The 27,791-nt window shown below is 38.9% G+C and overlaps 1 protein-coding gene across 5 annotated transcripts in view; it reads left to right on the top strand.

Annotated features, from left to right (window-relative positions):
- The window catches only part of ZEB2 (zinc finger E-box binding homeobox 2), a 126,819-nt gene that overhangs the window by 97,445 nt on the left and 1,583 nt on the right, over window positions 1–27,791 (top strand). For all 5 annotated transcript variants that reach the window (XM_045868920.3, XM_045868921.3, XM_064586478.1 and 2 more), the window contains 6 exons: window positions 13,212–13,400; window positions 14,101–14,315; window positions 16,953–17,061; window positions 17,996–19,965; window positions 21,416–21,596; window positions 27,342–27,791. The exon at window positions 27,342–27,791 is cut by the window's right edge and continues 1,583 nt beyond it. In XM_045868920.3, coding sequence (XP_045724876.1) covers window positions 13,212–13,400; window positions 14,101–14,315; window positions 16,953–17,061; window positions 17,996–19,965; window positions 21,416–21,596; window positions 27,342–27,791 — 3,114 coding nt within the window. The remainder of the gene's footprint in view (window positions 1–13,211; window positions 13,401–14,100; window positions 14,316–16,952; window positions 17,062–17,995; window positions 19,966–21,415; window positions 21,597–27,341) is intronic.

The raw sequence follows: 27,791 nt of genomic DNA, 5'->3' as shown, positions 1-27,791 counted from the left end.
ATCTAGCACTCCAGTTATAAAGGGCTATTAATAACCACCTTCATCTTTCCTTCCTTTGCTGGGAAAAGAAAAACACCTTACAACCTTATATCTAGAAACTGGGTAAGGGCAATTTAGGTTTCAGTTCTTAATCTTACAGAACAGAATAAAATTACCGTCCAAGAACTAAGCATATTGACTCTAACTATAGTCATTAAACATGTTTCCAATCTTTTAAGAATAATATATGAATACTTTTACACATGGAAGGCAAATGTTGGCTTGGGTTGCTCCAGATTAGTCTAGAGTCAGATAAACAGCATTTGAATTTTGTCTTTATCAATTACTAGTTCATGAACTTGAGTGTATAAGAATTCATTTCTACATCAGTAAAGTGGAAATAATGATTCCCTATGTACAAGGTCTCATTGTAGGGATTAAATGGTATATTATTATTATTATTATTACTAATATTATTATTATTTTTGAGAGAGAGTGAGAGTGGGAGTGAGGGTGGGGAAGAGGCAGAGCGAGAGGGAGTGAGAGAATCTTAATTGTCTTTCTCTGATTGGCTTATTTGGAGATAGAGAATCTTAAGCAGGCTCCACGCCCAGCACGGGGTTCCATGTGGGGCTTGATCTCATGACCCGGAGATCATGCATCACCTGAGCTGAAATCAAAAGTTGAACGGTTAACCGACTGAGCCACCTAGGCACCCCAATGGTATATTATTTTTAAAATACCTAATGCAATGCCTAACATATACTAAATGCTCACCCTGATTTGCTTATTTTGCCAGTTTGTATCTACAGGTAAGCTTTAAACCAATTTTATGCGTTAAGAAATAAATGGATTCTGGACTGTTTCCTCCCTTTACACTAGTTCCTCATTAGCTTCTTCTCTAGAAAACAAAAATGCAATATTTAACCAATTTGTAATGGAAGGACTTAACCAGTCAATTTTGAGAGCCTCTGCCAATTAAATTCCTTTGACATCTTAGAGAACCAAGCAGACAAGCTATAGGACAAATGTCTTTTCACTGCTCCAACAATGCATTTGAGGTTAAAATATGAAGATGGAGAAGGAATTGCTTATTGCTTAGTTTTCTATTTCATTTCATCTTTACCTAGGATCCTTTTTTAAATGTAGAAGAGGATGTAGTGGTATTTACAGTGTTTGTGTATAATGATGAAATCTGTCAAAGACTTTTCCTTGATCACTGACTAGCATCAGGAATCACATGTTGTTTTTCTTTTTGTCCTGAATGACAATCAAACAAACAAATAATAAAATGTTCATCACTTTACTAAGATACCTACATTTATTCTTTTCTGTCAGGGTGCTTGTTGTGTGCAGAATTTAAACTGAGGCTCGAGAAAGAAACTTTAAGGAAATAGAAGATATAGTTCTTGTCCTTAAGAAATGCAAAATCCCGGAGCGCCTGGCTGGCTCAGTCAGTAGAGCACAACTCTTGATCTCAGGGTTGTATGTTTGAGCCCCACCTTGGGTGTAGAGATTACTTAATAATAAAATCTTCAAAAAAAAAATCATAATGACATGAAGGCAAACTTTACAAAAAAATCATTAATAGCCTAATTAGCTATTCAGACCAATAGTCACTTAGGGTGACCCTACTAAGTTTAAGACATTTTGTATTTGAAAAATACAACGAATGGTCACTGTCATTAAGGACTTACCTTCAGTTCGGTAAGTAAAACAATGGTAGATGAATAAGAAATGTGTGTAAAATGTTTAGCACAATGTTAGACGTAATAAACAGTTGTTGCTAGCCATCATCATCATCATTATATTATAACAATATGTGGATGAAGATGTCTTATTTGAAATACAAGCTATATAGGTTCAAGTGAAAGGTGTCCAATACTGCAGAGGGTTTTTGACAGCGTAGGGTCAAATATTGGAGACGTGAGGGTAGAGAAGTGCCTTAAGAGACTGCAAAATTCAGAGGTTTTCTTCAGGGAGAAGGCTTGTTAAATATGGCTCCATGCAAAAGTGAGGCATAGAGAAAGCTGAAAATGTAAAAGGAGACTGGGTAGAAGATGAAGTAAGCTATCAGGAGTTGTGAGGAAGTAGCCTTAGGGAGTAGCCTTGGCTGTGGGCAGAGGCACATCTTTATTAGCAATCAGATCAAAAGAAAAAAGAAGAATGATTATAGAGATTTTGGTTGAATTTAAGGTAGTTCAGGGAATTCATGTCATGTGGGAATTCATGTCATGTGACATGTCAGGTTTGTCTTTGGAGTAAGTAGGAAAAGAGATGATCAGTTGACAGTAAGGGAAGGGAGTAGGGTTGGAATCTTGAAGAACGGAAATCTAGAGTAATTGCTGTGGACAATATATGGAGATTCAATTACCATCACAAAAGAAGATCCTATTTGGATAACAGAGATTGAAACACATTTCTTACAATTAATTACATTTCTTCAGACATTTTTGATACTCTAGGAGCAAAGAAACTGGGCTGGATTTTCGTTTGGCGAGGCAAGAATGACACAAGAATAAGGGGCAGGGATGGAAAAGATTTCAGGCTCCGAGGTAAACTGAGGCAAGTAAAAGCAGACCAGGTGAAATGGATGGGCAGGCTTGTCAGGGCCCAGTTATCACAGTGAAGTACCTGCGTCAGGGGAACAAAGAACAGAATGGCGGGCAAGGGCAGAAGGTTGAAACAGAGAGTAGAGGTTTCACGCTCTGGTTTGCAGAGCTGGAATCGTCCTGGGTTCAGCCCAGTACCAAAGTGTGGCCATCCCTGTGGTTAGAGAGACTCAAAAGCCTCGGAAGCCAGGATCCTACATGGACTATCTGTTGAGCCATGAAGTTTCCCAGAGTGATAGTATTGGCAGCCCTGGGGTAAACACGACCACGGGACAAGCGTCATCTTACCTGAGCTATGCAAGTAGTGTCCTAAAACATGATGGCAAAAATGGAAGACTGAGACTTCAAAAAATTGCAGTTACAAAGTGGAGGTTTTTGGAGGGTAGATGTTAAGTTTGTTTTTCTCTGAAGTCCCTCTAAATGGGCACGTTGTTCATACAACCTTGATGGTTGACAAACGGGTTGTTTGTTGAATTGGTGAATAAATGAGTAAACAAATAAATGATCTGCAAATTAATAACTTAGGAACATTGGTTTGAAACGGCCATGTGAATTGAGGAGTATGTTGATCCATCCTCTGCGCTCTGTGAGCTTAGACACGTGAAAGCAGGAGCGGCTGTGTGGAAAGGTCTGTGAGGGATGGAGTATTATGACAGGATGACACAGTTTCATCTAATCTGAAGAAGTGGAACGCATGTAGGAGGATATCATTAAGCATGTGGGGGGATAAACAAGTAATATGTGGAATGGGAAAGCAAAATGAACCATGAATAAAGGGTGGTTTTTGGTTTGGTTTTGTTTTGTTTGGTTTGGTTTGGTTTGGTCTCTAGTTCCAAGTTAAGCTTGAGACATTTTTTTTATTTACTATCACCATAATAGTTAATAAAAATTCACCTTTGCAAAGTGTTTCATAAAGTTATTCCTTTCTGAGTGCCTTTAGAAACACAATTAAAAATAAAAAATATCTAAAATCGGAAGACACAATCCTTAAATATTAAATGGAAATCATAAATAAGCATCTTGAGTAGAGAATTTGAAGAACTTTTATGTTTTCACTTTACACCAATAGACTTGGATGTGGATCACCCAGTGAAAAAAATGAAGAGCAGGAACATGAAAGAACAAATTGAGAAAAAAAAGTTTAGAATTCCATATTTTATTTATATGAAGTGAGCATTTACCATGGCTTTCCCCATACTAATTTTATGTCAGCAACCTTGTCAGCATCTAGGACCTATTCAAATCATGTCAAATCGGTTGGGCATACTGAAAAACTGAAAAGATGGGGTTCTCTCTCTGTCTTTTTCTTTCGCATATTGAGTCACTATGATACCGTGGAAAGAGTAATGGGTTAAGAGTCAGGATATATGAGGGGCGCCTGGGTGGCTCAGTCGTTAAGCGTCTGCCTTCGGCTCAGGTCATGATCCCAGGGTCCTGGGATCGAGCCCCACATCGGGCTCCGTGCTCCGTGGGAAGCCTGCTTCTCCCTCTCCCACTCCCCCTGCTTGTGTTCCCTCTCTCGTTGTGTCTCTTTCTGTCAAATAAATAAATACAATCTTTAAAAAAAAAAAAGTCAGGATATATGAATTCTCCATCAAGCTTTTCCAGAAATTATTTGTCTAACTTTGTATGAATCATAAACCTCACTGTACCTTAGTTGTATCATCTGTTAAATGAGGAAATTAGACTAGAAATTTTGAACTCCACCCCACCCTACCCTTTCTTCTAATGAATTTTTCCTGGGAAGCCTGAACAAAGACAACAAAGCACTGGCTGAGCTAGTTGGCATGGGAGGGGGAGGTCCTGCCTCGTGGTATTATACCCAGGGCCCTGTGTTTGTTAGAGCTTTGACTTTGGTTTAATGTTCTTCTGTTGTCATTTTGCACCAGGCCCACTGGGCCCCACTGTAGCCAGTCCTGTATATAGCTCACAAAATGCATTAGGATAATAGCAGAGTATAAGCCAGAATGGGAAGGGGTGGGACCAGGGATTTTCCACCCGAAGTACCACAGAGAAATGCCAACTATGTCCAGGTTTATCAGATTCTTCTGAGGTGTCTCCAGAGCAGTTGGAAGCCTCTAGATCTAGATTGAAAATCTTGCCTGAGCAAGAAACACCATGGTTCAAGGTATAACTCCCCTAAATTGATGATATTAATGATAAGGTTAGGAGGCTAGCAAGTAGTTTGGCTTCTTTAAATACAAATTTTGTGCATCACTCAATAGCAGAGAAGAAAGTGGGGAAAAGAGTAAGAACGCTTCTGTACCATTATTATGCTCTTGGTTTAATAACTTCCAATTCCTCTTATTCTTACGTGGAATTTAAACTAAATTTTTTTATTTTTTTATTATTTTTAATCTTTTGTTGTTGTTGTTGTTTATTTGAGTAATCTCTACACCCAATGCAGAGCTCGAACTCACAACCCTGAGATCAGGAGTCACATGCTCCACTGACTGAGCCAGCCAGGAGCCCCTAAATTAAATTTTTTAATTAGCTAGATTTCTTATATGGGTAACAGAAGCCACACAAGTTTGATCTTATTTCTCAGCAAGGGTTGAGTGAATATATAGTGTAAATCCATTGTGCAAGATCAGTTTATCAGATAATTCAATACCTAAGTACTCAACAAGGAGAGAATCATATTATTATAAAGCCTGTCGTTTTCTTCTTGTTTATACTCCCTGTCGCCGTCTTATATCTTGGAAGAGTTTTGTCATCCAGTCAGATATGTCATGTAAATCATCATTTTAAAATTTTTAGTTAACCCCATACAGTAAGTTTATAAAAATAAACTAGAGAAAGAGATAGGTTTTAAAGAGAGAAAAACAGATGTAGCACTTGGTAGGTGAGACAGGAGGGTCATTTGCAGGCTGTAATCAGTGTATACCAAGAAGATCCTGTCGCTTCCTGGCTAATGAATGCCGTGGTTTTATTAGCTTTGTTTGTGATGAGGAACAGCTAAGTCCACCTCACAGCAAGGGTTCCCACAAGAAATAACTGGTATCCCAAGCTTCTTGAGTGTCCCCTTCATTCACTCAACAAATGTTTAATAAGCACTGTTTTCCTTGTGATGTTGTCAATGGTTTCTAGTCACCTCCAAAATCTCAATCTGTGTCTGTGGTTCCTCCAGCAGAAAGCTATGTTGCTTTGAGTCTTTAATTGAAAAGACTATAGATGAAACTCTTTAGGCCTAGCCAGTGAATAAAAAAGCAAATTGATTAGGGCAATTAATTTATTGAAAGTATGGAATTCTGAAACTTCAGGGATACCTCAGAAAGCATATCCTAGCTCATTTTACAGATGAAGATACTGAGATTAAACATTCTATGTGGCTGAGCCAAAATGGGTTGCCCAATGACCCTGAACCTGATCTGATCATTCCGTTATTGAGCACTGTACCAGGCACTGGTGATACAAAGCTGAATAAAACACAATCAGCACACAGATACATAAACGAAAGGTTATATAATGTGATGTGCTAAGTTCAGTGATTGAGATATGCAGATGGATAAGTGCAGAAGGAAGTTCTGAGCTCAGGTTGAGAGAGTCAGGAAGGCCACGTGATATGGGGCTAATTCTGCGCTGCTTCCCCAAACCATGTCACTGAATACCTTATTTTAGCCAGGTGATACAGATAACTGAATTCCCAGGGCATTGATTCTTAAACTGGGTGTGCATCAGCTGCTGGTTGTGTTTTTGAACAAGTTCCCAGGTAATACTGATGCTGCTGGCCTGGAGGCCACATTTTGAAAACCACGCCCTAGAGCATCCTTAGGGGTTGTGTGTCTACAAAAAGCCTATAAGAAGAGCACTGAATTGCCGGGCAAAACACCTTACTTTATAAACCCCTCAAAAATATAATAACATAGTCCAAGAATCTTTTCAGTAAGATACCAATTCCGAAATTTTAGATTACACAGTAATGTGAAAAATAAATACATATGAACTTACTTGGGATTCTTCCTTTAAAGGCCTGGATTCTGTCTCTATACATAGCAATCAAAACTGTCTAAGGCTCAGAGGTCTCTAAATTTTGATATTCACAGTCCCTTAATATAAAACCTCACTTTAAAATTAGACTGTGTCCCTGACTGAGCTGCTTCCTGCTGTTGAGGGAGATATTTGATCCTGCAGAGTACTACGGATTCCCAGATTCCTATCCCCCGTTCCTTCTGCCCCTCCCTCTCCTAAAGCTCTTACACGTCAGGGACTCTCATTGGCATCTGAGCATGCGTTCCCTGGAGAAAGCCACGTCAGAGCAGGCGTGGAGAGACCCACCCAGACGCTGTGCTATTTCCCAAGAAGAAAAGAAAACTTTGTCTCTCTGGAGGAGCCTTCCCTGGCTTTGCACACATCTCCATAGCAGTCAGAGGCTCTGCTGGGCTGCCTGTGTAGCTGGGTAATGAGAAAAAGATTGTCCTCTTCCCTTACGGTTGTTTTTAGATATCTGGTGCTAATATGTATTTTGGAAGCCTTCTACAGAAAGGCACACATGCATTTTTAATGATAAGAATGCTTCTATTCATTAATTAACTTTAAACAAAGTAGCCATGAGAATTTATATACCTCAAGTAAAAGTCAGATTATATGATAAGTGCATAATTTCTACGTTATACTGAGAAGTATCCATATATATATATATATATATATATATATATATATTCCTTGTTATACATTTATGTATACATTTATACATTATGTATTTATATGTCTGTATATTGCAGAACCACAACCATTTCATATACATATCTCTCAATATGAGAATCACAGAAGCAGGAAAACAATTATAAATCAACACCATTGTTGGGGCGCCTGGGTGGCTCAGTCGTTAAGCGTCTGCCTTCAGCTCAGGTCATGATCCCAGGGTCCTGGGATCAAGTCCCACATCGGGCTCCCTGCTCGGCAGGAAGCCCGCTCTCCCTCTCCTACTCCCCCTGCTTGTGTTCCTACTCTCGCTGTCTCTCTCTGTCAAATAAATAAATAAAATCTTAAAAAAAAAAAAAAAGCACCATTGTATCCTCATCCCAAAGCACACTCTCTGGCATTAGTAGGCACTCAATAAATAGTTATTAAGCAGTGGGATGGATGAATGATTCAACTCGGTTTTTTACGTGTATTTACTTCAGCTTTTCTAGACCCTCCAAGATATTTTCTTTTCCGTAAGAATTATTTATTGTTCATTTTATGTTCATTAAAATGGCTTGGCATAATATTCAAACATATTTCTTCAATTTTTTAATGAAAATGGAAAACATGCTGGGTACGAGATCAGTTATAATAGAGTACCTGCCTTCCTACAAGAACACATGCTCATTACAAATGAAGAAAATAAATGGCGAAGGGTTGGAAGTAAATAGAGAAAAACAGAAAAAGAGAAGGAATGAGTATCAAGGTCTCATTATGATTTAACTATTTGTGGACACTAAGCAAACCTCACTTTTAAGTATCTTTGAGAAAGTGTCCTAAAACAGTTATGGGAGGTGACTGATTTTGAAGACCAATACATCTCTTTCATTTAGAGTTCTATTAACATTGCTTCTTTTTTAAGCAATAACTTTAAAAGTTAATCCATATTGATAATTATCATTATCTAAGAATATCAATATCTAAAGTAGACAGAAAACTATTTATGAAAGTATCATTAATAAGCAACATTAGCAAGAGTGAACATACTGACAAGAAACATGAAGCTTTTCTAAATTGAAGCAACCTAGAAATTTATCCTAACAATATTAAAAATACACATGGTGATGAAGAAGCATTTTTAATTAATGAATTTTTGTTTTTGTTTTTTGTTTGGGTACAGAAAAGTTTACCTAACCTTAGGGGAGGTTGAGATATTTGTAAGACACTAGGGTAAATTTTAGGACTAAATGCAAAATCTCCAGAGAAGGTATGGGAAGAAATTACTTTGAGGTTTCTTGTGAATTTTTGTTATGGTTTGATCATAAATATCATGCAAATATCCTTTGTCAGTGTATTTTGGCATTTCTTCCAAGGAGACAAGGAGTGAAGAGGATTACAGAAGAAAAATAAAATAAAATTTAAAAAAATGAGGTTGATTTTACACTAGAAAAATGCAGTGGGGAATTCTATAACTTTCTAGTGAATTTTCTACCTCATTCCTATGTCCACAATATAGTATTACAAAATCTTTGTAAAAACCAAAAATGTAAACTGCTATACAGAACCAAAACTTCATCCTCCTCAACAAGTTTGAGAGTAACCAAAATTTAATCCCATTATTTGTTCAGATATAACAATTAGGGTGATTTGGCATCTCAGAGATTGAAACACACATAGCCTGAAGTAGAAAAGGGAGTTTTTCAGCTCACAGACTCTAAGGAGGTTTGACAACAGAGCCAGTGGATGGACACAGGTACAGCTTGGCCTCAGGAGCAAATATAGCTAGAAATGTACTGTCAGGACTTGCCATCTTGTCTTTGCTTTTCTCTTCTCTCTGCATACCTGCTTCAGTCTCTTTCTTCATAAATCTTCTTACCCTACATGGGATATATCAGTTCCTTTGTTCTACATCTTATAGCTACAGTCACTTGAAGGAAATAAACTCCCTTGATGCTCCCTTTTGGACAGTCCTAAAATCATAAGGCAAGGATTTGCTGACTCAGTTGGATCCATTGGCTACCCCTGCACCAATCAACAGTTTGGCCTAGAGAATGGAGGACTAAGATAGGTTCACTTTAGGTGCCGATTAATCCATTGTGGCTAGGAGAGCAGAGTCATGCAATAATAAGGCAATTCCCTTGGGTACCATAAAGTTTGACAATAGAGAATATGGGGAGCCATTCCCAGGCAAAGGAGAATGTTGTGGTACTGGGCAGGAAAACCATATGTTACAAGTACCCATAGCAACACCAAGGAAAAAAGCCACATTATATCTGGGTGGGTTATGCCTAGACTATTTCATGGAAGTCTAGAATATAGCCCACTTAAGTGACTCTACATATATGAGATGTATAGCTAATAGCATATCTTTATACCACATGAAGAAAATCTTGATGGGGCAAATGGATTTAAATGATTGAGTGCTATCTTCTTCATGAAATTTTTTTGATCACTCACCTGAACCCTACCGAACTCTTGTAGGTATTTATGGTCATCACTACACAGTTAATCACATAGTTGTTCTAGAATTGCCTGAATAGCAGGCTGAATTCCTAGCTCAACTGTGGGTATCTTACCTTATGCTTCCTTTTACTAGAAGACTTCTATACCAAGATTAGCGTTAAGCACATAATTTATTCCACATTCATTCCATAAATGATTCTTAAGAGCCTACTAATTTCTAAGCAATATACTCAAAGCTCAGGGTACAAAGATGATCCTTAAAGAGAGCGTATGATTTGTCTTTTGTCCCTATCACACTTGACATAGAAATTTAGCATAGGCAAATTTGACCTAGCAAGTGAACTGCCTTCCAAATACCAGTAGTGTTGTTTCTAGATGCAGTTTAGTTTGCCTATCCAGAAAAATCAGAATTTTCCCCCTGTTGAAGCCAAAAGGCTATTAATGCAAATCCCATTGAATTTGCATTTGGTTACATTTCTGATGGAAGCATTCATATGCAAATGAAAATTCGTGAAAAGATAGCCAGATAATTCAAATAGTTGCTGAAATATCAAGATAAAAGTAGGATGTTAAAATGTCCATCCATCCATTTTTACTAGGTTACACTAAGGATCGTTAAATGGGTCAGTGTTCTTAAAAAGCTTAAATAAGTCATGCCTTAAACACTTGACAACATTCTAATAGGTCTGGATTCAGAAAGGAGCTGTTAGATGACTTTCTACTGCCACAGGGCTGAAAAAGAAGTCTGTCCCTGGTCAAATCAGTCAAGTTGCTCAAAAGAGGTTCATCTTTGAGCCACCATCTTGTCCCCTTTATCTTTTCTTGTGTTAAAAACAAAAGGTGATTTCTGATAGATGTAAAGGCATTTTGATGATCCACAACAATGAACCAATAGTTTGTGTAAGTTGGCAGTTCTTCGTACTCTCTAGGGATTAAATGGTGCGAGTTAAATGACACCATCACATTCACTACCAATAAATACCATTTGGAAAGCATCTGTGGCATCATAAGCAATCTTCTAAAAGATTTCAGACTTGGGGGTGCCTGGCTGGCTGAGTCAGTAGAACATGCAACTCTTGATCTTGGGTTTGTGTGTTCGAGTCCCACATTGGGTGCAGAGGTTACTTAAAAATGAAATTTTAATAAATAAGTAAAGAAGAGAGTTAAGACGAGATTCGAAGAAAAGATTTAAACAAATTTCAAGGTATAAAATCGTAATCTACTATTACACATTCCAAACCTATATTCGAAGGAAATACAGGTGCTGGAATCAGACTGTCGCTCTTGTTCAACTTATCAGAAGCTGGAGGGGCAAGAGGGAAAGTTTTGAGATCACACCATTCAGGATTGTTAGCACTTAGTTTAATAGTCTGCAAAGTGTGATTCTCCCCAGTTTCCTTTTATTTGATGCAATGTATTGGTTCATAGTTTCAAGTGTTTTTAGAATTCCGGTGCTCCGTGCTTTGGTGACTCTCATCTGTCATCCATCAAATTTGGAAAGCCTGAACCTAGGATAAGGTCCTAGCCTCTCCCTCCTTGGCACAGCCAATCCTTCCCCCAAGGCTAGTGTTTTCACTTGTTAAATATCTCTCAAATCCAGCCACTTCTCATAGTCTCCATCACCAATTCCTTAACCTTTATCTTTGCCTGGTTTATGGCAAGAAACTCCTAACGGGTTTCCCAGAATCGACTTTTCTTCTCCCGCAGCCCCTACCATACAATAGTCAGAGCTGTCATTTAAAAATGCAGATAATTCACAATTTCATCCAATCATCTCCTTGCTTAATACCTGTCAATGGCTTCCTGTTTCTCTTAGAATAAAAGCCCAGTCTGTAAGAGGGCTGCCGCAGGCCGCATGTTCTGGTTCCTGCTTGCCTCTCCACCCTCGCATCGTATTGCTTCCCTTCGCTGTCTGCACATGAGCACTGTCTCTTTAGGTGGTGAAAGGCACCACGCTCCTTCCAGTCCCCGCATCCTTGCATGCGCTGGTCTGCCCCAGCTTCTACAGCTCGTGAACTCCATGCCTTCTCCATTCAAGTTTTCCTGATCTTCTATACTCCATCGGGTTCCCCTGCTGCTTCTTTCAGACTACCACACAACTTCCTGTCCTAATACTTATGTGAGTGTGTAACGTTATTTTTATTTTTGAGAAAATATCAGGTGTACTGATTGTTCTCGTGTCTTCCTGAAGGATGAAACTGGATCTGTTTTTTGCTTATCAAAACAAGACATGATACCTACCATATACCAGTCATTCAGTACTTGTTGAATTAATGGAAGTTTCCGCTTTCTGTTTTTTTCATCTATAATCCACAAGTTTGTAACAGTGAAAGCAAGAATAAAAATGAAAATAAAAAGAAAAATTGACCAGCTTGTTCGAACATCACCCTGCCACAAATGCTCAGAAATAACTAGTATGGCAAATACTGGAATATCTTTTATGGCAGAGAAGGTGAGGTGAAGAATATAGGGGAATCAAGGTTAACAGCTCTCAGAAACTACGAAAGTAGGACTCCACCATTAATTGTGCTAGCAATGGACTTGTATTCATCTACTTACTGTAGCAGACACACTCCCCAACACTGTCTCATGCATAAAAGTGTTTATTTAGGGTATTTAAGCCACAGCTTATTTCAGAAACGTATCTAGAGGTTTCAAATGTACAAAGTCTTGTGACACCGTTGCTAAAATTGATTTGCAGCTATTATTCATTTCATGGGAATAGAATCATAATGACAACAGTTAACAATCATATCAAAATCACACAGCAGTATAGCCAGTTTCTTTTGCTTTTATTAAGTCTTTCTGTTAATTCTATTTTATTTCTATTTATGAGCTTCATTTTATTTTCACGCAGCTTTAAAATACTGAGCTAAATATTGAAATCATAGGGCGAGGTGAAGTGCCACATCCCATGATTCTTTAACTAAGTCCCATTATTATCTCTCTAGGAATATCTATCCTTTCGCATCTGTGTCAGACTGTGTAGTCCTGGCCATCTGTGATGTGCAGAGTGGAAGGTTAAAAGTTTATATTTAGCAACAGGATGTATGTGTGGTTAGGCACGTTAAGTTTAGTGGACAATAAAAAATTAAATATACCTTTCTTAAAAGAAAAGGAAGGTTTATATAGACTGTTAAAGTAGCTTTGGGCTCCTATTATCTCTCATGTTTATGGATCTTAGAATGTAGCTCTTTTTTTCATTTTTTAAATTTTCCCTAAAAAAATATTTTAAACTATCTTTCATTCCTGGTGAATTATGCGGACCCGTATTCCAGGAAGAGGAAAATAAAGATGTGCCTATTTAATTTAAAGCAGGGTGTCCTCTTTTTTTTTTTTTTTTTTTGCATCTATTACAAGAATAAGCATTCAATCAATGACTGGTCATCTGTGACACTTCTTACAAATAAACTAGGTATTTGTTGTCTTTTTGCAAGTCAACATTTCGTACTAACAATGATGTAAATGGACTTGGGTCCCTCGGAAGAAGGCCCCCGCAAAGACATTTATGATGTCCTCTTATGATTTCAGTTAAGAATGCAAATTGCACATCAGACTTTGAGGAATACTTTGCCAAAAGAAAACTGGAGGAACGCGATGGCCATGCAGTCAGCATCGAGGAGTACCTTCAGCGCAGTGACACAGCCATTATTTACCCAGAAGCCCCCGAGGAGCTGTCTCGCCTTGGCACGCCAGAGGCCAATGGGCAAGAAGAAAATGGTGAGGCTGTAATTCATTTTTAGCCACTACACTGACCTCTGCAGCTGTTACAATTACAAATGCACTACATGCCTGGGTGTTTACCTTAAAATTTGAAGAACAGCTGCAGAGGCATGGAATTTCATGAGCAAAGATTAGAACTGTAATTTTAGGGTATTGTGAAATTTTTTTTGTCAGCAAATTTGTGTCATTTGTACATCCAATAAAGAACAAGAACAATTAGAGCCCATTTCTAAGAGATAAAAATATCGGAATTGATTCCAATGTTTCTGAAATATTTCTCTTTTGAGGAACAAAAAAAAAGTTTAGAGCGAGTGACCCTCGCCTTCCCTTTCTTCTTTACTGACACCTGAAAAAGCTCTGGCCGGCTGTGAATTCCCGAGTCACATGTGACCAAAGGTTTTTTACCACGAACTGTCAGTCACCTAAAGAGAATTTCCTCATTTATCAGCTGTTCAAATTTCCCCCCAAAAGCGCCAGTAATTAATTAACTTCCCAGCGCAGCGTGAGCTGATTCCGACAAGTCTGTGCTGGGTGCGCGCGGGGACCGGTGCGCGCGGGGGCCGGGGGCAGTGATGGCGCTCTTGCGGAGCAGATTGCAGTGATTCCTGTCATACCAGCCCGGGCAGGCAGCCCATTAGCTGCCATTGATTTACTGACCTTTTGGCCTGCTTCTCTCCCTCTCGTCTCTCGGCTACAGACCTGCCACCTGGAACTCCAGATGCTTTTGCCCAACTGCTGACCTGCCCCTACTGCGACCGGGGCTACAAGCGCTTGACATCACTGAAGGAGCACATCAAGTACCGCCACGAGAAGAATGAAGAGAACTTTTCCTGCCCTCTTTGTAGCTACACGTTTGCCTACCGCACCCAGCTCGAGCGGCATATGGTGACGCACAAGCCAGGGACAGATCAGGTGGGGGGTTGGTTTTAAGTGATTTCTTGCTATAATAACCCCTTAGAGAAACGATATTGCTTTGATTGGCAATCACTATTAATTTTTCATGGCATTTTGAAGATGCAGATCTTTTAATGGTAATAGCTTTAATTGAGGTCTAAATGATTTTTTGATGGTCTCTTCTAATATGATTTAATAGTCTTATGTTCACGATCGAATGAGTGTGTTAATTTCTAATTTAGAAATTTTATTTGCACTTTAACTTGACTTTAGTTTCATTTTTATGTTCCACAAAAAGTGAATGAAATCGTAGCATTTTAATTATACATTATTAAACATCTCAGCAATTTTAATTCCATTTTTCACCTAGTTTTACTCAGAATTTTTTTTTTTTTTCATATAGGATCTAAGCCAGAGTAAAAGAAGTGTGTATTTCTTTCATTTGTCATATAACACCTTCAGGTACTTAGAGTGTTTTTACAAGCTGCTACTAGTTTCTGAAATCTAATTAAGTGGTTTTTTTTAAAATCAAAAAGGCATATTATACGTCTGTTTATATAGATATAAAATAAACTGGATTGATACTACAATATTGGACGTACATTTAAAATGATCCCTTTTGATTTGCATGCCTATGGCTAAATGTTAAGATTGTTCTGCCTCTTTTGGCTGATTTGTGTTAAAAAATAAAAACTCAATCTTGAGAGGTAAGCATAGCTTCTTAAATCCTTAAAATGTTTGAATAGGAATGATTCACAGTGTCCCTTACATGTTTTAGCAAAACTGCTCTTTCTGTCCTCCTGGGAGAAATGACTGCAGATTGGTATTACGTGTTTGAATGGTAACAGAAATGGTGTGCCTGAAGTCCCAGTAACTGGCCTTACAGATCTGGAAGCCTCCTATTTAAGCCTTGCTACCGTATCAGTTTAAAAAAAAAAAAGTGTTAAACCAGACATCCTATAACATTCTTATGCTTCTTTTTTCTTGTGGGCATTATTTTCTTTGAATAAGGAAAATGAGGATAACCAAACACAATCAAGACATGGTGATGATACTATATTATGGGATCTTACTATTGTAAAAGAACAGCTCAGGAAAATCATTCCATTTCTATCCGATTGGGCTTGTCACCTGAACGTTTTTCAAAGTTCACTTACAAAAGCTATGCTTGCATAGTTACACTTACGTAACAGTTTATCTCCCCTTGCTTATATGCACAAAAACTCGAGGGAAAAAAAAAAAAGTGCCTAGATATTTATCTAGCATAACTGCTTTAAATTTCACATGCAGAAGTGTGATTGTGTTGGCGCATTATGAATGGTAGCTTTGGTGTTGAAAAGTCCCCTCATTTGCTCATGGCATTTACAATTAGTAAATTAAAATGATTGTATCATATTAACAGTGGCACAACTAAAGTTTATAGTAGTCCTCTGAGGGCTGTGGGGGGAGACAAAGCAGCTGTTGCTGTTTGTTTATGCAACTCAGCAACATATGAGCGCTGGTCCCTCAATGGCGCTCCGCGGGCTGGGCTCCGCTTGATCTTTGAAGGTTGCTGCTGTTTGAACAAACCTCCCTGTGTCCCATGTAACACCATCTGTCTCACTAGGAATGTGGGAAGATTCAGCACACCCTAGCAGTTGTCATACCGCTTCTGTGCTGTCTTTTTGCAAAAGGCTTTTGTGTCATTGCTGCTTGAAGAAGGCTGACCTCCTACCTTGAGCATCCAGAGTGGATGACTGTATTTTTTTTTTTTTTTTTTTTTTTAGCATTCTAAGTCACAGTGCTTTTTTTCTCTTGTTCAAAAAGGTCAGCTGTGTTTGATTATATCTTTGCTGCTTTTAACTTGTCTTTTCAGCAAACTTTTTTTCTCTTTTGTCCCTACTCCCTAGCACACTACTAAAAAGGAAAATGAAAAGTCGTTGAAGTCTTTCCTACTGGCCTGTGATAAAACTGCTCAAGCAGCTAGAACCCAAGATGTTGTCTCTTGCATTTGATAATGAATCAAATCTGATATGCAACACATCAGGAAAAACAGGGTTTACATTTGCTACTAGCACAGTGAATGGGATATTTAAACATGCTTATCGTGTAATGAAATATTTATAGTCAAGAATTTTTTTTTGTTTGTGTGTGTGTGCTTTTTTTTTTCTTCTTTAAAATTGATATCGCTTCAGTATCAGCTCTACTTTTACCCTGATACAGAAAATTTGATAAAATTAGCTCTTTGCATGGGGAGTTTTTTTGGAGGCTACTTAGAATTTTTCAGGATAATATTTATTTTTTTCCTTGACAAAACAGTTGCATTCCAACAGGGAATCTTCAGATTTTAGAATGTGCAGTAAACCACAAACATCTTTACAATTATACTTTCTCATCTCCAAAGGCTCAAAGAAACATTTTGGAAAAGAGACTACAGAGATAATTCTAAAGCAAGTGTTGGATGCGCATGTGAAAGCACTTTTTTTTTTTTATTTGTTCCAATTTTATTGCCAACATTATCACCTTTATTGCAACTCTGAAAGACTGGGCAAATAAATAAACATGCACTCAAACATTTTGGCCTGTCTGAAAAATAGAGGCCTTTTAAAAATATTTGTAACAAATTTCCTTTGTTCTTCCCGCACAAAACTGATGTCAGCCTTTCTCTTTTTATAGCACCAAATGCTGACCCAAGGAGCAGGTAATCGCAAGTTCAAATGCACAGAGTGCGGCAAGGCTTTCAAATATAAACACCATCTGAAAGAACACCTGCGAATTCACAGTGGTGAGTAGCAGAGGTGCTGGTGCTCACATTTGCGTTTTGTTTCATTAGGGGAGTTTTAAAAGATTGTTTAAAATTTACGCAATCCTGTTTGTAGCTTTTTGGAACTACCCTTTTATTTCGCAAACTACGTGAGCCTGCTTTGCCTTCATGAGCCTTGTGGTACCACCTAAGTAGCATGATCTTACAAAAGGAAAAGGAATGTTTAGACTTCCTAAAAATTGCAAATGCTTTGATTTCTTACAAAATCTAGAGGCTCCTTTTTTGTCCTTTCAAACGCTCTTCTACAGATTAAATATTTTTGACCTGAAGAAACTCGGCTGGCAAATTCTGAAAGGTGTTCATTTTTGATACCTAACCATGAAAGAAAACACTGAAGAATTTTGGATGAGAGCTTTTGTATGATAAATGTTCCTTGATTCCTGGGAGCTGTATAGTACAGAACAACATCCTACCACTGAGATTTCTTCTTTATAACTATTTTGATAGCTCTGCCAAGCATTTTATTACCAAATTGGATGCTATTCAAAGGACTAGTTGGATTGGTAGAATCAATGGGATCTCTACAGGGTTGATTAAAGCCATGGCTACACTTCCCTTTAAATACTGTGACATCTTTATGGTGCTATTGACCACACATTAATCTGACACTCTGTTTAAATAGGAGGCTGCCGATGGCAAGACAAGATTTGGGATCTTGGCTGAAAAAGGCATAGATAGCCCTCACCTTCCACTGCTAACATCTTGAATTATGTTCTCCCGGGGTAGATAAAGCCCAGCAACAGTTAAGGCCACATAAGTCTAAGCTAAGCACCTAGAATGTAGAGGTACCCCACTGTGTTCCTTCCATTTGGTTTCACAGATTCTTGCATTGGTGGACAATTGCAATCGTTACCCACTCGAAGATATGTAATGTTAATTTTGATTATCATTTTAGGTGAAAAACCGTACGAGTGCCCAAACTGCAAGAAACGTTTCTCCCATTCTGGTTCCTACAGTTCACACATCAGCAGCAAGAAGTGTATTGGTTTAATCTCCGTAAATGGCCGAATGAGAAACAATATCAAGACGGGTTCTTCCCCTAATTCTGTTTCTTCTTCTCCTACTAATTCAGCTATTACCCAGTTAAGAAACAAATTGGAGAATGGAAAACCACTTAGTATGTCTGAACAGACAGGCTTACTTAAAATTAAAACGGAACCACTAGACTTCAATGACTATAAAGTTCTTATGGCCACACACGGGTTCAGTGGCACTAGTCCCTTTATGAATGGTGCACTTGGAACCACGAGCCCTTTGGGAGTTCATCCGTCTGCCCAGAGTCCAATGCAGCACTTAGGTGTAGGGATGGAAGCCCCTCTACTCGGATTTCCCACGATGAACAGTAACTTAAGCGAGGTACAAAAGGTTCTACAGATTGTGGACAATACGGTTTCCAGGCAAAAAATGGACTGCAAGGCTGAAGAAATTTCCAAGTTGAAAGGTTATCACATGAAGGATCCATGCTCTCAACCTGAGGAACAAGGAGTCACTTCTCCTAATATTCCACCCGTAGGTCTTCCAGTAGTGAGTCATAATGGTGCCACTAAAAGTATTATTGACTACACATTAGAAAAAGTCAATGAAGCCAAAGCTTGCCTCCAGAGCTTGACTACTGACTCAAGGAGACAGATCAGTAATATAAAGAAAGAGAAGCTACGTACTTTAATAGATTTGGTCACTGATGATAAAATGATCGAGAACCACAACATATCCACTCCATTTTCTTGCCAGTTCTGTAAAGAAAGTTTCCCTGGGCCCATTCCCTTGCATCAGCATGAACGTTACCTTTGTAAGATGAATGAAGAGATCAAGGCAGTCCTGCAACCTCACGACAACATAGTCCCCAACAAAGCCGGAGTTTTTGTTGATAATAAAGCCCTCCTCTTGTCATCTGTACTTTCTGAGAAAGGAATGACAAGCCCCATCAACCCATACAAGGACCACATGTCTGTACTGAAAGCGTATTATGCTATGAACATGGAGCCCAACTCTGATGAACTGCTGAAAATTTCCATTGCTGTGGGCCTTCCTCAGGAATTTGTGAAGGAATGGTTTGAGCAACGAAAAGTCTACCAGTATTCAAATTCCAGGTCACCATCACTGGAAAGGAACTCCAAGCCGCTAGCTCCCAACAGTAACCCTCCCACAAAAGACTCTTTATTACCCAGGTCTCCCGTAAAGCCTATGGACTCCATAACATCACCATCCATAGCAGAACTCCACAACAGTGTGACGAATTGTGATCCTCCTCTCAGGCTAACCAAACCTTCCCATTTTACCAATATTAAACCAGTTGAGAAATTGGACCACTCAAGGAGTAATACTCCCTCTCCCTTAAATCTTTCCTCCACATCTTCTAAAAACTCCCACAGTAGTTCTTACACTCCAAACAGCTTCTCTTCTGAGGAGCTCCAGGCTGAGCCTTTGGACTTGTCATTACCAAAACAAATGAAAGAACCCAAAAGTATTATAGCCACAAAGAACAAAACAAAAGCTAGCAGCATAAATTTAGACCATAACAGTGTTTCTTCATCATCTGAAAACTCGGATGAGCCTCTAAACTTGACTTTTATCAAGAAGGAGTTTTCAAACTCAAATAATCTGGACAACAAAAGCACCAACCCAGTGTTCGGCATGAACCCATTTAGTGCCAAAACTTTGTACACAGCTCTTCCTCCACAAAGCGCATTTCCCCCTGCCACTTTCATGCCACCAGTCCAGACCAGTATCCCTGGGCTACGACCATACCCGGGACTGGATCAGATGAGCTTCCTACCACATATGGCCTATACTTACCCAACTGGAGCAGCTACTTTTGCTGATATGCAGCAAAGGAGAAAGTACCAGCGGAAACAAGGATTTCAGGTACAGAGACCTACCCTTTTGCTCTGAACAGAGGAGACCTTGAAAATTATATTACATTGTGTATGTGCATGTTGCGGGCGGGGGTGGGGGGCAGGGAGTCTTAGCGAAAAAAAAAATTAAATGCTGTGTTTTCAACAGACATGGCAGAGTTGGTTTTCACTTGAACCTCAAGCTGGCTGGGCTAGACAAACAAATGGAGAATCAGTGGAACACAGAGCTGTGGAAACACAGCTGCCTTACGAAAGATAAAGAACTTCAGACTTATTTTTGAGGTTCATTTAGATTGATCTGTATGCTTTTACAATTATACAGCCCTGATGGTATTTGACAGGACTTCCATAGATGCTTAAAGTTAGCGTCCAGAACAGTCCCCTACTTGTGCAGATGTCCACAGTTCACAATCTGCAATAAGACGTGTATGAATCCGATATGTACTTGGTTTTATAGAAAATAGTGTACTTGGGAGAGCATTTTAAAACATATTTTGTATATTCCGCTTGACTTCTGATGGACCTTTCAAACCGGTAAATAATTTACGGGTTTCCGATCCAAAAGCAGGTGTGTTTTAACAACATGGAGTATATAATCCCTGTTTGCAAAACAGGAGCATAAGTAGCCGTGCTCCTCTATAAGGGCTGTGCCAGTCTTCCTATTTACAGTACGTCTGCCCTCTTTGTAAATGTGTTTAAGCCTATTTAATCTCCTCTAATATTAATTAGTGCAAACGCAGTCTAAGAAAACGGAACTGTGAGCTAGCAAATGGAAATGTATGTTATCATGCAAGTTTGCACTCCTTTGGATCAAGACAAAATAAATATCAAGAAATTTAATAATTTACTGATCCACATTCATTATTGCTCAATGCTGAAGGCTGTTTTAACATAGATAGAACATTGATAAAAAAAGTGTTATTAATATTCCCTATTTCAAATTAGAAAATTAAATATAAAAATATAGCTTGAGGCCTTTAGTTGGTAGACATACATTTAAATAGATTGCATAATAATAACATTTTGTACCTAAATATAAAATTCAATTAAAATGGGGTTTCTACAGCTACAGATCATTTCTAAAGTTAACCACACTGGAAAATACACAAATTCTGATGTTTGATTTTCACTGGTGGATATTTCCTGATATAAAGAAAACTGAGGATTTTAGAAAATTTTATTTTTCTCACCTTCAGAGTTGACCATTTTCTACCCTTAAAAAACAATGAGCTCTACCATCTAGGGCGGAGGAGGTTTATATTTTGGTTGAAGGGTGAGACCTCATACGCTGTTCATGGAAAGTAGTAGGATTTTTTGTGTGGGGTTTTTTTTTTTTTTTTCTTAATGAGATCGATGAATAGCAAGCACTTTTGAGGTTCTCCAAATGTCAGCCTACGTGAAGTTGTTTGGTATAAACACAAAGAGAGGAGACTGTGTTGAACTATGTGATTATATCACAGGGAGAATTGCTTGATGGAGCACAAGACTACATGTCAGGCCTAGATGACATGACAGACTCCGACTCCTGTCTGTCTCGAAAGAAGATCAAGAAGACAGAGAGTGGCATGTATGCATGTGACTTATGTGACAAGACATTCCAGAAAAGCAGTTCCCTTCTGCGGCATAAATACGAACACACAGGTATGAGTGACTTTGACTAGCTAGTTAGAGCTTCCCGGCCTGCTGCACATTTCATAATATTTAATGAGTACGCTTCTGCGACATAAGATGTAGCATATGCTGATACCTTCAACAAGGAAGAAATAATGCTTTTGCCCAGCTCCGTAGGACTTTTTTGTTGCCTGTTTATTGGATCATTCATGTGTTTATGAGTGTGCTTGTCTTCATATCTTTCAAGTTACTCTGGAGGCCAAATTCACAGATCCTGTCGAAGGTGTATGTAAGTGGCCAGGGCAATGAAATGGCATGGCACAAGCCAGTTATTGAAAATATGTTCACATTCCCAAGTTGTAGTGACTTGCTCTATGTAAAAACTTAATGAAACGTTCAGTCAGTGATGTATTAGATTTATCATCCAAACGTCAAGTAAGCTGCGACTTGGAGGTGGTTCTGCTTGGTCTTATAAATTGGCCATTTTTTGAATACAGCGGAAGTGTTAGTACTGTGAGAGAAAAAGGTATAAGTAAAGTAATATGCCAAATGAGCTACTGAAACTACTTCTATTTGGAAGACTAAAATAAAACTTTCTACGTTTAATTAGCTTATTTCCAATTCATGCATTACTAACTAGGAACAATTATACAGAGTTGACAAGATAGCAGCCTAGTTCTTCCCTATGGTTCATAAGAGAGATAGTGGGTTAATTTTTAAAACGAAAGGCGAAGGACCACAATGCAAAGCAGCGCTGGTTCCCACAATCCAAGATCCGATCTGCAGCTCCGCAGTGGAACTGCACCCATGCTCACTCCCTCCCTCCTCCTCCTTCCACCTTTAACCACAAAGCAACTCAGCCTCACCTCCCAGTTCCAAATTTTCTCCTCTAGAAATTTGGCATGCTGTACTTGCCCTAGATGGGAAAAGAAAGAGTGTAGGGTCTCAATCAAAATATTGGCAGGGGGAAATTATATAAAAACACTCATTCTTAAACAAGAAAGTCTACTATCAAACATTTTAACATAGAGCGAAAAGATTAGCTTAACAGTGCTTTTTGGGGAAAAGTGGTGAAAAGACAAAAAAGAAAAAGATAAAAGAAGAAAGGGTAACGTGAGTACTTTCTGCTGTATTCTAAGTACCTGGTGCCCTTTTTAGTGATTGAAAACCATCGTTGGGCAGTACTCCTCCTCCTCATCTTCCCTCTTCCCTCACTGGGCAGGTGTGGGAGGCAGCCAGAGAGTGGGAGGAAGTCGGGGGAACAGTAGGTGTTGAGGGTATTTGTGAAGAGAACAAGGTTGATCAATAACAGTACCCCAGTAATCTCTCTTTCTTCAACTGTCTGATATTGTTATTATTTTAAAAGTTCAATTAATGATATGTTAAAGGCAACCTAGTTTGAAAAGCAAGTCCCACTAGTTTCTATACTTGTGTGATATAATTCCATGTTTGAAACGTCAAAATTTTCCTAATTTTGTCTTTTATCAGAGGTATCTGTAGATGTTTTTTTTTAGTACCGAGTCCTACTTAAATATTTATGAAGATATTTTTATATCTAAATTTAATATTTTAATCAACGTCAAATATATTTTGTATTTCATTATTCAGCTACAATAGGCACATCACTGAAGGCATCTTTCCCTCTCTGATTGATTTTATTATATGACCATATGCAAACTCTATCATTTACTACATGGTGAGTGTAAAACTTTTATTTTAGTGAGGGCTATCATACATATTGACATCCCGTCAATATCTTTATTTCTTATAAACGAGATAGTCCATAAACTTCATAGGCATATTGATAGTCAAGAGACCCAAAAGTTGACAAACACAAATGTGCATAGTAAATTTGAAAAATATGCTGTATTTAAAAAAATTAAAAATAAAGTGTTCTGGTTCTTTAAGATGTGAGAAGATCTGCTACCTAGAAGTAATGTATAGCAACGAGATCCTAACCATACAATAGTTTCTTTAAACGTGTGATTAATTATCCTCCTGTTGCCTTCCTAGCTTGTCAAGTTTCCAGTGTGTTAACTTTTTGGTCTCTTGACCAAACATCTCATGACATTATTACTGTCACTGTATTAGGTTCCATCACCGTGAAGTTCTTCATGAATTCTCTAGCACTGTGATGTATGTAAAAATTTAGTCCATTTTCCTTCCCTAATTGGGCCCCAGAAGCCTCTTATTTGTTTATATTAATTACTAGTAATACTTTGAGAATGTACTAATATGAAAATTGTATGTGAGAACAGTCTCTGGGTTGATTAATTCTAAGGTTGGGAAATGAAGCTGAATCATCATTTGATTATGTGCTGATTTTACAAATGTGTCATTGATAAAGTGTGTTTGTTACACCTGTCCACAATTTAACATATAGAATGGCTTAAATTAAGAAGGAAATTATGAGCTACTTTTTCTTGAGATCTTGTGCTCTTTTACCTTGGCCTGTTTCATTTATTTCCTAGGCAGACACCAAAGGCATAATGCTTAATTTTCCTTACCAAGGGCGTATTGCTTGCTTGCTTTTCCTGGGGCCTGGGACTGGGATCGGGACTGGGATGCTGACTTCAATGGGATTAATTGTCACAAGCCAGGACGGTGAAACACAAAATCTGAAACTCGTGTTAGGCACTGTCAAGAACTCATTTGTATTCCACTAAAATTTAAATCTGACATTTATTGAGTACTTTCTTTATTGAGACACTGTGGTAGGTACTCTTAAACCTACCTTATTCAGAAAAGTAATAAAAATGTTTCTACTTTTGAGTAGATAAAGTCAAAGTTTTAAATAAATTACCAGTCAATTTTGTTTCTCAGTTATATGATAATATTTTTCATACCACAAACCTTCCATTTATTAACTTCAATTATCATTCTAGCTGTCAGGTGAATCATGAACCTTGAGATTAGGGGAAAAAAATTACCCTAAAAAAGTTTTGATTCACTCAATGTCAACTTGGAGGTTTTTCTGAATCTTGTTCATGTGGAAATTTAATTCCAGGAATCTTGATTTGAATCAGGTAAACCTAACAAACAAATTAAAAAGAGATGAACGTCCAAGGCAGCCCCTACTTAAATTGAATTTATTAAATACTTAACCAGCGACACTTCTGGACAGTACTAGAATATTTAGTGCAAGGTATAGGTCAGTCCCCCCCACCCCTACCCCCAAATTCTGTCCTTTGCATGGCATAATAACTGCACATTTTATTCCTTCAGATTGTCAGTTCATAATGTAGAATTAATATATTTCTATTACAAGCATGTTGTTTATTATTGATTGAATTCCCTGAAAATTGATTGCCTGTAACCAAAATATCTATGTAAGAGACTGCAGTTTAATGGGAATCCCCCAAGCATTTCTAACAGGCCTTGAAACTTGTCCTGGAGAGTGTTTGTTGTCTCTCAGGACACTGCTCTGTGTTTTGTTCCTTTGGAGAAGAGAGAGGCGTATCAGCTGTAGTCACTGTGATAGGCATTCACGATTATTCACAGCCGATCCATGAAGTCACCTAACTGTCCCACCTTCTGTGCTCCTGAGCTGATGAGACATCCAAAGGAGGTTGTAGGACTGTTCTACCTATGCACGCTGTAGCAACTAAAGCACCGAGAAATTTTTCATCTATAATTTCTCTTCTTTCCATTCAGATTTACTTCTTCCATGTGCTCTGCTCTTTATCTTGCTTACGACTTGGGGAATTACTGAACGTGTACTGATAAAAACGAATAAAATGATCTAACATTAATTGAGTGCTTACTATGTGCAGTCCTTGTACTAACCACTTTACCTACATTGCCTCCTTTACTCCTTATGCCTGGGGCCACAAGTTAGGTCCCCCAAATGACCTCCCTTTTATCAACAAGGACCCTGATTCTCAGAGAGGTTAACATGCCTATGTTGCACAGCTGGTTGTAAAAGATGGACTCGAACCGAGGCAATCAGACTCCAGAACCCATCTTCCCTATCTAACACTGCACCATCCTGCCCCTATGAATGAATCGCCACTGTCAGAAACGTCTTATCCTTGCTCCCGAGAGCATCCTTTTCTTTAAGGTCCAAGTACATACGAGAGAGACCTAATTCATGCACCGTGACTTGAAGTCTTCTGGAAGACCAAACCTCTATCTTTTTCCCAAATATACTTCTGCTTCCTGTTAAATGACCTTCCCAGAATGGTGGTCTTGTCAAATGGAAAAGCACGCTGGCTTTCCTAACTCTTGGCACTCCGTTGGATTTCTCTTTTCTCTTATCCAGCTTACCTCATTCAAAACATCTTCTCTAAGAGCTGAAAAGTGGTTCTTGTGTGGTTTGAGTTATACCTTTTTTTTTTTTTTTTCCCCTTCAGGCCATTAGCTGCCTTGAAGTAGATTACCAGAATCTTCCTTATTTCCAATACAATGAGTAGTCACCAACAAATATTTTTCTAATTTCTTCTCTTGCAGGTAAATAACTTCCTATTCTAGAACTTAGTACTAGCCTTACCACATCTGTCATCACTAAATTTATATTGGACGTTCCAGTAAGATAAAGACCATTAATGAAATAACATATAGCAGCCTACAGCGTTTTCTAACTAGTAGCATGCCCTAGAGGCGTTCAATAACATTATTAAAGGTATTTGATTACTAACTGAGATTATGTATCACCGTATAACTGAATACCTGAAGTGTGTAGAATGGGTTCCTAATCTGATAACATGACACTCAGCAAATGAAAATGGGGTTGAATCTACTAATGCCGGTTTTTAATTTAATTTGCTGAAATGCAAGTTTGTATTAGGAAATATAATCACATAGCTTCATGTGTGTTATGATAATACCTAGTGCCCTACATGACATTTCTGCCTTTAACTCTGGAGCCTCATTCTGATATTTTTTTTTTTTTTTTTTTTTTTGTCCATTCTATTTTGGAAATAAACTTTTAAGTATGGCAGCTATGGAAGGTGTTGAAGGCATTCCAGTGCTATTTGTGGCCTGGAATCAACCAGATGTGTTTAGGCTTGGCAGTAGTTTCAAGTTCCAAACACTGGTTAGAAACTGCCTGGAATGCCAAAGGAAATACAGCATTCTCTAGCTGAAGAGTATTTTAACACTCCACAAGTGGCTGACATCTCATGGAAAACTTTAGAGGGAAAACACTATTTGGGATTAGCTCAGCCTCCATGACATCCATCTTTCTACTTTGTATCTTCCAACGACTTCTTCTCTAATTTTTATTCTTAGAACCATACGGCTGGTAAGACATTCTTCACGTCATCTTTCCTGTGTTTCTGCCCCTGCCTGACTTGGCGATTCGCTCCCGTTTGAGACGGAAAGTCCGTCTGCAGAGCCACGGGTTACGATGTCAGAAGCTCAGGGTATACGGCGCCTAGGCCAGCAATGATGCTGTCTTCATCGCTTTCATAGGCCTTCTTTGAAAAAGCGCGAGGAAGAGAATCACCCGGCCAAGAGGCGTGCTAACGCGCTAGGAAGTTCTGACCCAATAGGACATTTTTCAGAGTTTTCAGTGAGGCAATTAACAATCAAAAGCTTCCTCTCTGCGATTGTTCCCTTAATAGCTTCCTAGTTTCTTCTTGGTTAGGAGTTGTGTTGCGTATGCAGGCACTAGGGTGCCAAAGTAGGAGATGGAAACGGCCTCTCCCAGCTGCCCCTGGGTTAGACCGAGGCGTGTTGACCTTTCAGCCCCAGCCCGGACCCGTGTACGGAACTCGTGGAAAGAGGCTTCACGCAAAGCCACTAATCACCCTGTGATCTTGTTCTTTCTCCCAGGGAAAAGACCACACCAGTGTCAGATTTGTAAGAAAGCGTTTAAACACAAGCACCACCTTATCGAGCACTCGCGGCTTCACTCGGGCGAGAAGCCCTACCAGTGCGATAAATGTGGCAAGCGCTTCTCGCACTCGGGCTCGTACTCGCAGCACATGAACCACAGGTATTCCTACTGCAAGCGCGAGGCGGAGGAGCGGGAAGCGGCGGAGCGCGAGGCGCGCGAGAAGGGCCACCTGGAGCCGGCCGAGCTGCTGATGAACCGGGCGTACCTGCAGAGCATCACCCCGCAGGGCTACTCCGACTCCGAGGAGCGGGAGAGCATGCCGAGGGACGGCGAGAGCGAGAAGGAGCACGAGAAGGAAGGCGAGGATGGCTACGAGAAGCTGGGCAGACAGGATGGCGACGAGGAGTTTGAGGAGGAAGAGGAGGAAAGTGAAAATAAAAGTATGG

This window comes from Mirounga angustirostris, unplaced genomic scaffold (genome assembly GCF_029215605.1).
Source record: "Mirounga angustirostris isolate CCGP_5_RB_7025 unplaced genomic scaffold, mMirAng1.0.hap1 SCAF_3, whole genome shotgun sequence".
Lineage (NCBI taxonomy): Eukaryota > Metazoa > Chordata > Mammalia > Carnivora > Phocidae > Mirounga > Mirounga angustirostris.
Note: the sequence above shows the minus strand (reverse complement) of the source record. Positions and strands in the feature narration are given on the sequence as shown.